This window comes from Chiloscyllium plagiosum, chromosome 2, assembly GCF_004010195.1.
Source record: "Chiloscyllium plagiosum isolate BGI_BamShark_2017 chromosome 2, ASM401019v2, whole genome shotgun sequence".
In the NCBI taxonomy this organism is placed as follows: domain Eukaryota; kingdom Metazoa; phylum Chordata; class Chondrichthyes; order Orectolobiformes; family Hemiscylliidae; genus Chiloscyllium; species Chiloscyllium plagiosum.
This window is the reverse complement of record NC_057711.1, coordinates 823270-836127: the sequence shown is the minus strand read 5'-3', so window position 1 is coordinate 836127 and position 12858 is coordinate 823270. Positions and strand designations below refer to the sequence as shown.

General features: G+C 45.5%; 1 protein-coding gene across 4 annotated transcripts in view; it reads right to left on the bottom strand.

Moving 5' to 3' along the window:
- LOC122556264 (nipped-B-like protein) overlaps window positions 1–12858 on the bottom strand; it is a 536293-nt gene that overhangs the window by 130027 nt on the left and 393408 nt on the right. For all 4 annotated transcript variants that reach the window (XM_043702895.1, XM_043702901.1, XM_043702914.1 and 1 more), the window contains 2 exons: window positions 9235–9343; window positions 4619–4755 (listed from right to left, as the gene is read on the bottom strand). In XM_043702895.1, the coding sequence (XP_043558830.1) occupies window positions 4619–4755; window positions 9235–9343 (246 nt within the window). The remainder of the gene's footprint in view (window positions 1–4618; window positions 4756–9234; window positions 9344–12858) is intronic.

The following is a 12858-nucleotide window of genomic DNA, read 5'->3' as shown; positions in this document are numbered from 1 at the left end:
CAACCCCAAGTGCCTCAGCCTTGAAATCCATCTGCCATTTCTCTGCCCATCTCTCCAGTCTATCTATATTCTGCTGTATGCTCTGACAGTTCCCTTCACTATCTGCTACTCCACCAATCTTGGTGTCATCTGCAAATTTGCTAATCAGGCAACCAATACCTTCCTCCAAATCATTTACATATATCACAAACAACAGTGGTTCCAGACGGATTCCTTGGAACACCACTGGTCACAGGTTTCCATTTTGAGAAACTCTCTTCCACTACTACTCTGTCTCCGGTTGCCCAGTCAGTTCTCTATCCATCTAGCTAGAACACTCTGGATCCCATGCGACCTCACCTTCTCCATCAGCTACTATGGGGGACATTATCAACCACCTTACTAAAGTCCATGTATATGACATCTACATCCCTTCCCTCATTAATCAACTTTGTCATCTCCTCAAAGAATTCTACTAGATTGCTAAGACATGACCTTCCCCGCACAAAACCATGCTGCCCATTTCTGATAAGCCCATTTTCTTCCAAACGGAAATAGATCCTATCCCTCAGTACCTTCTCCAGCAGTTTCCCTATCACTGACTTCAGGCTTACCAGTCTATAATTACCTGGAGTATCCCTGTTACCCTTCTTAAACAAGGAGACAGCATTAGCTATTGTCCAGTCATCTGGGACCTCACCAGTGTTCAAGGAGCCTGCAAAGATATCTGTTAAAGCCCCAGCTATTTCCTCTCGCTTCCCTCAGTAACCTGGGTAGATCCCATCTGTATCTGGGGACTTGTCTACCTTAATGCCTTTTAGAATACCCAAAACTTCCTCCCTGCTTATGCTGACCTGCCCTCGAGTAATCAAACATCTATCCCTAACCTCAAAATCCATCATGTCCCTCTCCTCGGTGAATACTGATGCAAAGTATTCATTAAGAATCTTACCCATTTTCTCCGACTCTATGCATAACTCTGCCCTTGAGTGGGCCAACCCTTTCTCTAGTTACCCTCTTGCTCCTTATGTATGACAAAAAGGCTTTGGGATTTTCCTTAACCCTGTTTGCTAAAAATATCTCATGACCCTTTTTAACCCTCTTAATTCCTAGATTCAGATTGGTCCTACATTCCTGATATTTTTCCAAAGCTTTGTCGGTCTTCAATAGCCTAGACCTTATGTACACATCCTTTTTCCTCTTAGCTGGTCTCAATTTCATCCATGGTTCCCCAACCTTGTCATTTTGATCCCTCATTTTCACAGGAATAACACCTCTCCTGAACTCTAATCAACCGCTCTTTAAAAGCTTATCGGATATGGATTTCCCTTTAAACAGCTGCTCACAATCTACATTCTCCAGCTCCTGCCTAATTTTGGTATAGTTGCCCTTTCCTCAATTTAGCGCTCTTCCTTTAGGACCACACTCAGCTTTGTCCATGAGTATTCTAAAACGCATGGAATTGTGATCACGATTCCCAAAGTAACCCCCTGTGAAACATCAACCACCTGGCCGGGCTCATTTCCCAACAGCAGGTCCAGTATGGCCCCTTCCCGGGTTGGGCTATTAATATACCGCTCTAGAAAACCCTCTTGGATGTTCCTTACAAACCCCTGGATCCCTTTAATAATCAAGAAGCTATCTCTGTCTTAAACACACTCAAAGACTTGGCCTCCACAGCATTCTGCATAAATGACCAGCTGAAGAAATTCCTTACCTCAATTGTAAAGGACTGTCCCTTCTTTAGTTGTGCCCTCAGGTCCTCGTCTCTCCTACTGGTGGAAACAGCTTCCCCACATCCACTTTATCCTGCTCTCTAAGTATTCTGTAAATTTCTAAGAGAGTTCCCCAACCATTCTACATTTCATTGAGTACTGATCCAGAGACCTCAGCCAATCCTCCTATGACAAGCCCTTCATCCCCAGGATGATTTTTGTAAACCTACTCCAATGCCAACGCATTCTTCTCTAGACAGATTGCCTGGAATTGCTTACTATATTTCAAATGCAGTCTGACTATAACCTTATACAGCCTTAGCAGTATATTTCTGCTCTTGTACACTTGCCCTCTTTACATGAATGCTGACATTGCATTTACCTTCCTAACTGCCAAATGAACCTTCATATCTACCTCAAACCCACCGACTCCCACAGCTATCTGAACTACATCTCCTCCCACCACCTTCTCTAAATCTACTTCGAGATCCACCGACTCGCATAGATACCTGACTACGCCTCATCCCACCCCTGCTCCTCCAAATCCACTTCAAACCCACCGACTCTCTCAGCTACTTGGACTACACCTCCTCCCTCCTCGCCTCCAGTAAAAATGTTATCCCTTACTGCCAAGTCCTCCAGGGTATCTGCTCCCAGGAGGAGCAATTCAACTCCAGAACATCCCAGATGGCCTCCTTTCAAGGACTGCAAATTTCCTCTCCCACATGGTTTGCAGTGCCCTCCAGTGTATCTCCTCCACTTCCCTCACCTCTGCCCTTGAACCCCATCGCTCCGACCGTAACAAGGATAGAACCCTCACCCCACCCCATCCCGGTCCTCACCTTCTACACCACCAACATCCGGATACAACAGATCATCTTCCGCCATTTCCGCCACCTACAGTCAGACCCCACCACTAGAGATATATTTCCTTCCCCACCCCTATCAGCATTCTGCAGAGACCATTCCCTCCATGACTCCCTCGTTATGTCCATGCTCTCCTCCAACCCACCCTCCAGTCCTAGCACCTTCTCTTACCGCTGCAGGTGGTGCAAAACCTGTGCCCACACCCTCTCCCTCACCTCCAAGGCCCCAAAGGATCGTTCCACATCAGGCACAGATTTTCCTACACATCCAAACACCCCATCTACTGTGTTTGTTGCTCTTGATCTGGTCTCCTCCACATGGGGGAGACAGAACGCCAACACATGGACTGTTTCAAAGAACATCTCTGGGACACATGCACCAAACAAATGTCACTGCCCTGTGGCTGAACACTTCAACTCCCTCTCCCACTCTGCCAAGGGCATACAAATCCTGAGCCGCCTCCACCACCATATCCTAGCCACCCGATGCCTGGAGGAAGTACACCTCATCTTCCACCTTGAGACCCTCCAATCACACTGTATCAATGTTTATTTCACCAGATTCCTCATCTCCCTTCCCCCTACCCCACCTCATCCCAGATCCAACCCTCCAACTCAGCACTGCCCTCTTGAACTATCCTACCTGTCCATCTTCATTCCCACCTATCCGCTCCATCCATCATCATCCCCCCCATCTCTGCATCTACCTTGCACTTTCCCGACTATCTGCCCCCCCACCCCCAGGCCCACAACTCCCACCTATTTATCAGGCCATTTCTCCCAATCTGCAACTCCCCCACCAACTTCTTGATGAAGGGCTTATGCCTGAAACATTGATTCTGCTACTCCTAAGATGCTGCCTGACTGGCTACGCTTTTCTATTACTGCACTTTTCGGTGACAATGCTAAATTAACCTGCATATTAACCTTAAGAGAATCCTGAACTAGAACTCTCAAGTCACCTTGTGCTTCAGATTTCCTAAGTATTTCTGTAGAGATTGGAACAAGATCAGTCAGGTGGACCTTATAGGAGGAGTTCCCTGACTGGGGCTGTTACCCTGGTCCAAACAGGGAGTCCTGGCTGACAGATATAAACAGAAATTTTTCTTCAGAATCCTCAGTGTGGAAACAGGTCATTCAACCCAACAAGTCCACACCAACTCTCTGAAGAGCATCCCACCCAGGCTCACCCCCACCTTATCTTTTCCCAAGGCTAATCCACATAACCTACATATCCCTGGAAACAAAGGGCAATTTAGCATGACCGATTCACCTAATACACATCTTTGAACTGTGGGAGGAAACCAATGCAGACACAGGAAGAACGTGCAAACTCCACAGACAGACATTCGGGCTGGAATTGAACCCGGGTCCCTGGCGCTAACCACTGAATCACTGTGCTGCCAAGTGCCAGGAGTTCTGTTCATTCTAGGAGCTGGCACTGAACTAGCTAGCTCAGTGTTTTGTACTATGCATGTGTAAATAAAGGTTGACTTGGGGACAGGATACCAGCCTTCATAGAGTTATTTCAGTTTGCAGAAAATAGTCTTCACCTCCATTCTTCAAACAAAAGTGCATAACCTCAATGTTCCACACTGTATTCAATCTGCCACTTCTTTGCTCACTCTCCTCGCCTGTCCAAGCCTCCTAATGTCCTCAATGCTACATTAATCTTTGTGACATGCCCAAACTTAGCAACAATGATCTCAGTCCTTGTCCAGATTGTTAATGTATAAGATAGATAGTCTCAACACTGACCCCTTTGGAACTCCATTATTCATCAACTACAATCCCAAAAAGGATTCCTCTTCCTTATAAGTTATAAATTATATTACAAATTACTGAAACAAGGCTACTGCTAAATTATAGGTCCAAAACCAAGTAGTGCATGTATCACAAAGGAATCTAAAGCACCGCAACCTTATGGGTGAATTTTGTACCAATAACAGTTATTTTGTACACACTCCTAAATGCATCAAATTAATAATTCTCTAGATTTAAACAAAATGGTTAGGAAAAGTTGAACACAAGGTTGTGAAATCCAAAAGCCATACTCACATTGCACTTTGTGGTAAGATACGGCTGAAGGGTCATTGCATGTTTTACCATGAGATGAGGCTGGATTTTGCTGAACAGGTATAATGTAATTAAACAAGCCACGAGACAATTGGTATTCATGCCTTTACTATCCGAATCTGTGGGGATACAATAAGAGTTAATACTGGAAATCAGAGCACCTTATGCCCACTAAGCTTATAATTTTGCTAGAGTCATCATTCAATCAAAATTATTTCAGCAGAAAGTTTGGTTGCAGAGCTTTGGTACCACTGTCTGGGAAACAGAATTTCTTTTGAAAAAGGTTAACTTTCCATTCATGAAATGTAAAACGACACAAAGGTATGAATCCCAGACTGAGTGGGAATTTGGGAGGGCATTGTAGAGGGAGCTATATGCTGTACCTGTCAGAAGCACAGAACTGTACAGTATGGAAACAGACCCTTCACTCTAACTTGTCCATACCGACCAGATATCCTAAATTAGTCTTGCTCCATTTGTCAGCATGCGGCCTACATTGCTCTAAACCTTTTGTATTCATAAACCCATCTAGATGCCTTTTAAATACTGTAATTGTACCAGCCTCCACCACTTCCTTTGGCAGCTCATTCCATACACGTACTATCTCTCTGTGTGAAAAGGTTGCCCCTTAGGTCTCTTTTAAATCTTTCCCTTTTAGTTTTGGACTCCCCCATCCTGGGGAAAAGGCCTTGGCTATTCACCCTATCCATGCCCCTTATGGTTTGATAGACCTCTAGAAGGTCACATGTCCTGGGAGTGTTTGATGAAGACAGTATAGAGCAAACTTTACTGTGCGTGCTACATTTGCCCTATAAGTGTTGCATGGGACATGTAGAGAAAGTTGTGTACAATGCTGTGTAGGATATGTGACAGGATATCCCATATCTTATACTGAATGGACAAATGCCAAGTAGTAGATATGGGAGAAGGATATCAGAGAGAATAGATCTGATTGAAATATGGGGGAGAAGTCACTGTGTTAAAAAGGATTGCTATGAAGAGAGGATGAGTAGATTAGGATTATTTTCATTAGAAAGACAGAGGTTGAGGGGGGACCTGATTGAGGTCTACAAAATCATGAGGGGTATAGACAGGGTGGCTAGCAAGAAGCTTTCTCCCAATTACGAGCTCAAGGTGAAGGGTGGAGTGGGGGGGGGAAGGTTCGGGGAGATATGGGTGGAAAGTTCTTTACACAGACAGAGGTGGTTGCCTGGAATGCGTCGTCAGCAGAGGTGAAAGAGACAGCCATAATAGCATCATTTAAAATTTACCTGGATAGATACATGAATGGGCAGGGAGCAGAGGGGTACAGATCCTTAGAAAATAGGTGACAGGTTTAGATAGAGGACCGGAATTGGCACAGGCTTGGTGGGCTGAATGGCCTGTTCCTGTGCTGTGACAAGGGAGATTGATTTGCGAGAAGGCAACCAAATCAAAAGGACCCTGATGTATTCTGGGAGGTTGATGAGGGATCTAGAAAAGGTGGATAATATGGTCAAGTGTCCTGTGAACAAGCAGTTTAGGACAAGAGTAGACATTTCAAAAGGTTGCGATATGGAAGTCAAGCCAGAGATATGTAACTAAGCCGGAGGCAAGGACTGATTAGGAATAGTCAGCGTAGCCTTGTGAATGGGAAATCGTGCCTCACAAACTTGATAAGAGTTTTTTTGATGATGGGACCAGCAAGATACATGAGGTCAGAGCATTACAAGTTGTCTATATGGACTTTAGCAAGACCTTTGACAAGGTCATACATGGATACTGGTTAATACAGTTAGATCACATGGGACACAGGGAGAACTTCCCAATTAGATACAAAATCAGCTTGACGGTAGGAGACAAAGGGTGGAGTTTTTCATAATGGAGGCCTGTGTCCAGCAGTTTTCCCAAAAGGCTCGATGTTGGGTCCACTGTTGTTTGTTATTTATACAAACAATTTGGATGAGAATATAGAAAGTCATAGAAAGGATTTACAAGGATGTTAGTGGGACTGGAGGATGAGAGTTATAAGGGAGGTTTGAATAGGCAGGGACTTTTTTTCCTCTTGTGTAGGAGGTTGAGGGGTAACCTTATGGAGGGTTAGAAAATCATGAGGAACACAGATAAGGTGAATAGGAAAGGTCTTTTCCCTATGGTTGGACAGTTCAAAGCTAGAGGGCATTTTAAAATAAAACGTGGAGGTGCTGGTGCTGGACTGGGGTGGACAAAGTCAGAAGTCACACGATACCAGGTTTTAGTCCAACAGGTTTATTTCAAATTGCAAGAGCACTGCTCCTTTGTCCCTTCACCTGATGAAGGAGCAGCATTCCAAAAGCTTGTGATTTCAAATAAACCTGTTGGACTTTTTTTAAAGTGAGGGAGAAAGATTTGAAAAGGATCTGAGGGACAACTTTATCCACACAGAGGGTGGTGTGTATGTGGAATGACCCGCCAGAGGAAGTGGTCTATTTGGATTGGTAAATGAACAGGAAAGGTTTTGAGGAATATGGGCCAAACTCAGGCAAATGGGACTAGTTTAGTTTGGTAAACCTGGTCAGCATGGATGAGTTGGATCAAACAGTCTGTTTTAGTGCTGTATAATTCTATGACAGTCGGAACAAAAAGAATGGAAATCCTTCCAGGAAACATTTATTTATTTATAAGGGAAGATTTGCAAATAAAGCAATAAGTATATGAGAATATTCATTGCTGTATTAACACTATAACTCTTACAGCCACGTACATCTCAAATTGAAACAACTTTCAATTAAAACTGTGCATTTCAACATTAAGTACTGTACAGGCCATCAAATAACATCACCAAAACAACTGGCAAGTAAAAGGGCCAAAAATCAAGTCACCAGTCAGACACAAACACAACACAGTAAAGAAAATGTCAACACAGAGGGCTTTGGGATTCATAAACAAATATTGAATACTAAAGCAGGGATATTATAATGAACCATGATAAAGTTCAAGTTGGGCCATGACTAGGGTATTATTTGCAGTTCTGATCGCCACACTTTAGGAAGAGGGGACAATTTGGAATGATTCCAAGAATGAGAGACTCAAACTACGAAGGTAGTTTGGAGAAACAAGGATTGTTTTCTTTAAAGTAAAGGAAATAGACAGGAGATTTAATAGGTGGCATTAGATTACACAAGTTTTGATAAAGTAGAAAAAGTCTGATTAAGGTTCATAAATGTATTTGAAAATTTGGATTCAAAAGTGGAGAACTAGATGTAAAGCAGATTTTATTTGGTTTTCAATTCTATAAAGTTCTGAAGGTCATTTTGAACAGCGAGTTGCCAAAAAGCATTTCCAAGGAATCATGTCACTTTAGATGACCAAATATCTAGCCATAGATAATAACGAGAGTGTTTGCTGATTTGAGGTTTCAAATCTCGAGAGTTAAGGGGAGAAGAGAGAAGGGAGTTTAGTCAGGTTCACTCCAAAAGAAGCCAAGTTCATTTGAACAGGAGCAGGTTGGTTCAAAGAGAAGATGTCTTTAACAGCAGAGGGTGGCATAGTGGCCCAGTGGTTAGCAGCACCAGGGATCTGGATTCGATTCCAGGTAACTGCGCAAACTCCACACAGACACTCTCCCAGTTTCCTGCCCAGGTCCAAAGGTGTGGAGGTTAGGTGGATTAGCCATGCAAAATATGGATTACAGGGATAATGTGGGGGAGTGAGTCTGGATGGGATGCTCTTCAGAAGATCGGTGTGGACCCAAAGGGCCAAATGGCCTGTTTCCACGCTGTAGAGATTCTATGATTCTACTACCAACAGTCCAAACAATCAGCACTGGCAGGAGGGGGAATGGAGAGAAGAGTTGTGAATTGCCAAAAATTAAGTCATAAACAGAAGGCTGTGAAAGTGTCAAACAGGAAAACATTCTACAAAGCTGCTGTAGTAAAGTTATGAATCACATTAAGCAAATTATTTGAGTAAGCAACTTGTTGAATGATCTCCATATGACATATTAATAAAGAAAATTGTATCACACGAATGCAAAAATTTATCAAAAACAACTACTTATAGCATGCAAGTAAAACAAAAGAGGTTTCGTGCAGTCACAGGGGAAACCTTTCAGTGAGGTTTGCATGTCAGAGATTGTTGTTAAGACAGAAGTGTTAAATCTTTATGACATCTGTAATGACTTCAAAAGGTCCTTGCAGAGAGTAATATCGTTTGGATTTTTCACTTATGTAACAAACTTGTACATGGTTTTTGTTTCAAGTACATTTGCAGCCCCTTGTTAATGTATTCAGTGACTGACCTCCACAGTAAACAGTAAGAACAAACAAAATTTATGGTAGATCAAGCATGGTCTCAACACAAAATATGACTTATTTAGTATTCGCCACCTAAGGGGTGGTCTTTGAGGAAACAATGATTGACTTCAACACTAAATTGGACAGGGACCTAAGGGAAATGAACTTTAAGCTCAGGGATATAGGCAGGGTGGGAGAAAAGGGGAATCGACTGGATTACTCTCCAAAGAGTTGGCATGAAACACAATGGGCCAAAATGGTTTCCATCGGTGCCTCAATACCTCTATGATAGAATATTTAACAGGACTGACAAGTTATATTCCCATTTCATTCCTTTCCATTTACCTGCAAGGGATTCTTCATATTTCAGAATGTGTTCCACCAGATTATCCACTATCTGCACACAGGCCTTCTTCACAGGCTTGTATGAAGCATCTTCCTCAGACTTCAACAACTGAAAGAACACACCAGAGTTCAGTTCAATAATTTGAAAAGATTTATCCTTATTTATACATAATTTGTGCTTCCTGACAGCTAACCAATCCTTTATTCCGATCATCATGATATGCTGTGTGTTTTTCTCTTGTGTAGTAACCTTTGATGTAGCACTTAATCAAGCTTTTAAAAATCCAAGTACACCACATTGGTGGGGTTTAACAATGGTATAGTGCTAATGTCAATGGACTAGTAATCGAGAAGCCAAGGCTAATGCTGCGGTAACATAATTAAAATTCAATTCCATGATTGGATTTGAACCGAAAAATCCCTGCTGTGCTTTAGACAAGGAAATCTGTCATCTTTATCTAGCCTGGACTATATGCAACTCCAGGTCTGCAGCAATGTGGCTAACTCTCAACTCTGAAATAGCTAGCAAAATGCATTCCAACTCCTGTACACAATGCTCTGATCTATGAAGGCAAGTGTGCCAAACATCTTGTTCATCACCCTGTCTCCATGTGATGGCACTTTCAAGTAACTATATTCCTGCAACCCTCGGGTCCCTCTGTTCAACAATACCCCCAGGAGCCTGCCATTAACTGTGCAAGTTCTGCTTTTTTTTAATTTGTAGAAACTATTTTTTATATTACTAGATTGCTTTACCATGAAAGTTGTTTTCCCTCCTTTTATTAAGAGCCATATTTTGACAGCTATTATCTGACGCCCTACCAGTAATGTCTAAACATACAAATCAGGAACAAAAAGAGGCCAGTCAGTCCCTTCAGCCTGCTCCAACATTGAGACATAAGATAATCAGAAAGTTAGATAGGGTGTACAGTGAGAGCTTTTTTACTTGGATGATGATGGCTAGCATAAAAGGGACACAGCTTTCAATTGAGGAGTGATAGATATAGGACAGATATGAGAGGTAGTTTCTTTACTCAGAGAGCAGTCGGGGCGTGGAACGGCCTACCTGCAACAGTAGTAGGCTCATTAACTTCAAGATCATTTAAATAGCCACTGGATAAACATATGGATGAAAATGGAATTGTGTAGGATAGACAGGCTTCAGATTGGTTCCACAGGTCGATGCAACATCGAGGGCCAAAGGGCATGTACTGTGCTATAATGTTCTATGTTCTAAGTGGGGACTCTGCAAAAGAACTTGGACAGGCTAGGAAAGTGTCAAGTACGATATGGGAAAGTGTGAGGTTATGCTTTGGAAGGACAAAAAGAGACGTAGACTATTTTCTCAATGGGGAAAGACTTCAGAAATCTAAACCACAAAGAGACTCTAGATTTTCAGTTAAACAATCTTGAAGGTTGGCATTTATTTTAAGAGGACAAGAATAGAAGAGCAGGGATAAATTGTGCAAGGCTCTGGTGAAACTGTATTCAGAATACTGAGCGCAGATTTGGCCCCAATTCGAAGTAAAGATGTGCTGGCATTGGAGGGAGTCCAGAGGAGACTTACAAAAATAATCCCAGGGATGAAGGCTTTGTCACATGAGGAGCTGTTGAGGACTCTGAGTCTGTACTCAATGAAGTTAAGGGGGTTTGGGGGAGGGGGGGGAAAAATTTATTGAAACTGACAGAATACGGGGAAGCCTGGAGGTGATGCTTCCACTGGTAGGAGGGACTAGGACCTGAGGGCACAGCCTCAGAATGAAGGGAGGATGCTTTCGAACGGGGAGGAGGACGAGGACAATGAGGACGAGGCTTTCGAACGGGGAGGAGGACGAGGACGAGGCTTTCAGGACGAGGCTTTCGAACGGGGAGGAGGACGAGGACGAGGCTTTCGAACGGGGAGGAGGACGAGGCCGAGGCTTTAGAATGAGGAGGGGAACGGGAGGAGGACAAGGATGAGGACGAGGCCGAGGGTTTAGACCGGGGAGGAGGACGAGGCCGAGGGTTTAGAACGGGGAGGAGGACGAGGCCGAGGGTTTAGAACGGGGAGGAGGACGAGGCCGAGGGTTTAGAACGGGGAGGAGGACGAGGCCGAGGGTTTAGAACGGGGAGGAGGACGTGGCCGAGGGTTTAGAACGGGGAGGAGGAAGACGACGGTTTAGAACGGGGAGGAGGAAGAGGCCGAGGGTTTAGAACGGCGAGGAGGACGAGGCCGAGGGTTTAGAACGGGGAGGACGAGGACGACGGTTTAGAACGGGGAGGACGAGGCCGAGGGTTTAGAACGGGGAGGAGGATGAGGCCGAGGGTTTAGAACGGGGAGGACGAGGACGACGGTTTAGAACGGGGAGGACGAGGACGACGGTTTAGAACGGGGAGGACGAGGACGAGGGTTTAGAACAGGGAGGACGAGGATGACGGTTTAGAACGGGGAGGAGGACGAGGCAGAGGGTTTAGAACGGGGAGGAGGACGAGGACGAGGCTTTAGAACGGGGAGGAGGACGTGTACGAGAGTTTAGAACGGGGAGGACGACGAGGCCGAGGTTTTAGAACGGGGAGGAGGATGAGGAGGACGAGGCCGAGGCTTCAGAACGGGGAGGAGGATGAGGAGGACGAGGCAGAGGCTTCAGAACGGGGAGGAGGACGAGGCCGAGGGTTTAGAACGGGGAGGAGGACGAGGCCGAGGGTTTAGAACGGGGAGGAGGACGAGGCTGAGGGTTTAGAATGGGAAGGACGACGAGGACGAGGAGGAGGCCGAGGGTTTAGAATGGGGAGGAGGACGAGGCCAAGGGTTTAGAACGAGGACGAGGCCGAGGGTTTAGAACGGGGAGGAGGACGAGGACGAGGGTTTAGAACGGGGAGGAAGTCGAGGTTTTAGAACGGAGAGGAGGACGAGGCCGAGGCTTCAGAACAGGGAGGAGGACGAGGCCGAGGCTTCAGAACGGGGAGGAGGACGAGGCCGAGGGTTTAGAACGGGGAGGAGGACGAAGATGAGGGTTTAGAATGGGGAGAACGACGAGGACGAGGACGGGGAGGAGGCCGAGGGTTTAGAATGGGGAGGAGGACGAGGACGAGGCTTCAGAACGGGGAGGAGGACGAGGCCGAGGTTTTAGAACGGGGAGGAGGACGAGGTTGAGGTTATAGAACAGGGAGGAGGATGAGGAGGACGAGGCCGAGGCTTCAGAACGGGGAGGAGGATGAGGAGGACGAGGCTTCAGAACGGGGTGAAGGACGAGGCCGAGGCTTCAGAACGGGGAGGAGGACGAGGCAGAGGGTTTAGAACGGGGAGGAGGACGAGGTTGAGGTTATAGAACAGGGAGGAGGATGAGGAGGACGAGGCCGAGGCTTCAGAACGGAGAGGAGGATGAGGAGGACGAGGCCGAGGGTTTAGAACGGGGAGGAGGACAAGGCTGAGGATTTAGAATGGGGAGGACAACGAGGACGAGGACGGGGAGGAGGCAGAGGGTTTAGAATGGAGAGGAGGCCGAGGCCAAGGGTTTAGAACGAGGACGAGGCCGAGGGTTTAGAACGAGGAGGAGGACGAGGCCGAGGTTTTAGAACGGGGAGAAGGATGAGGAGGACGAGGCCGAGGCTTCAGAACGGGGAGGAGGATGAGGAGGACGAGGC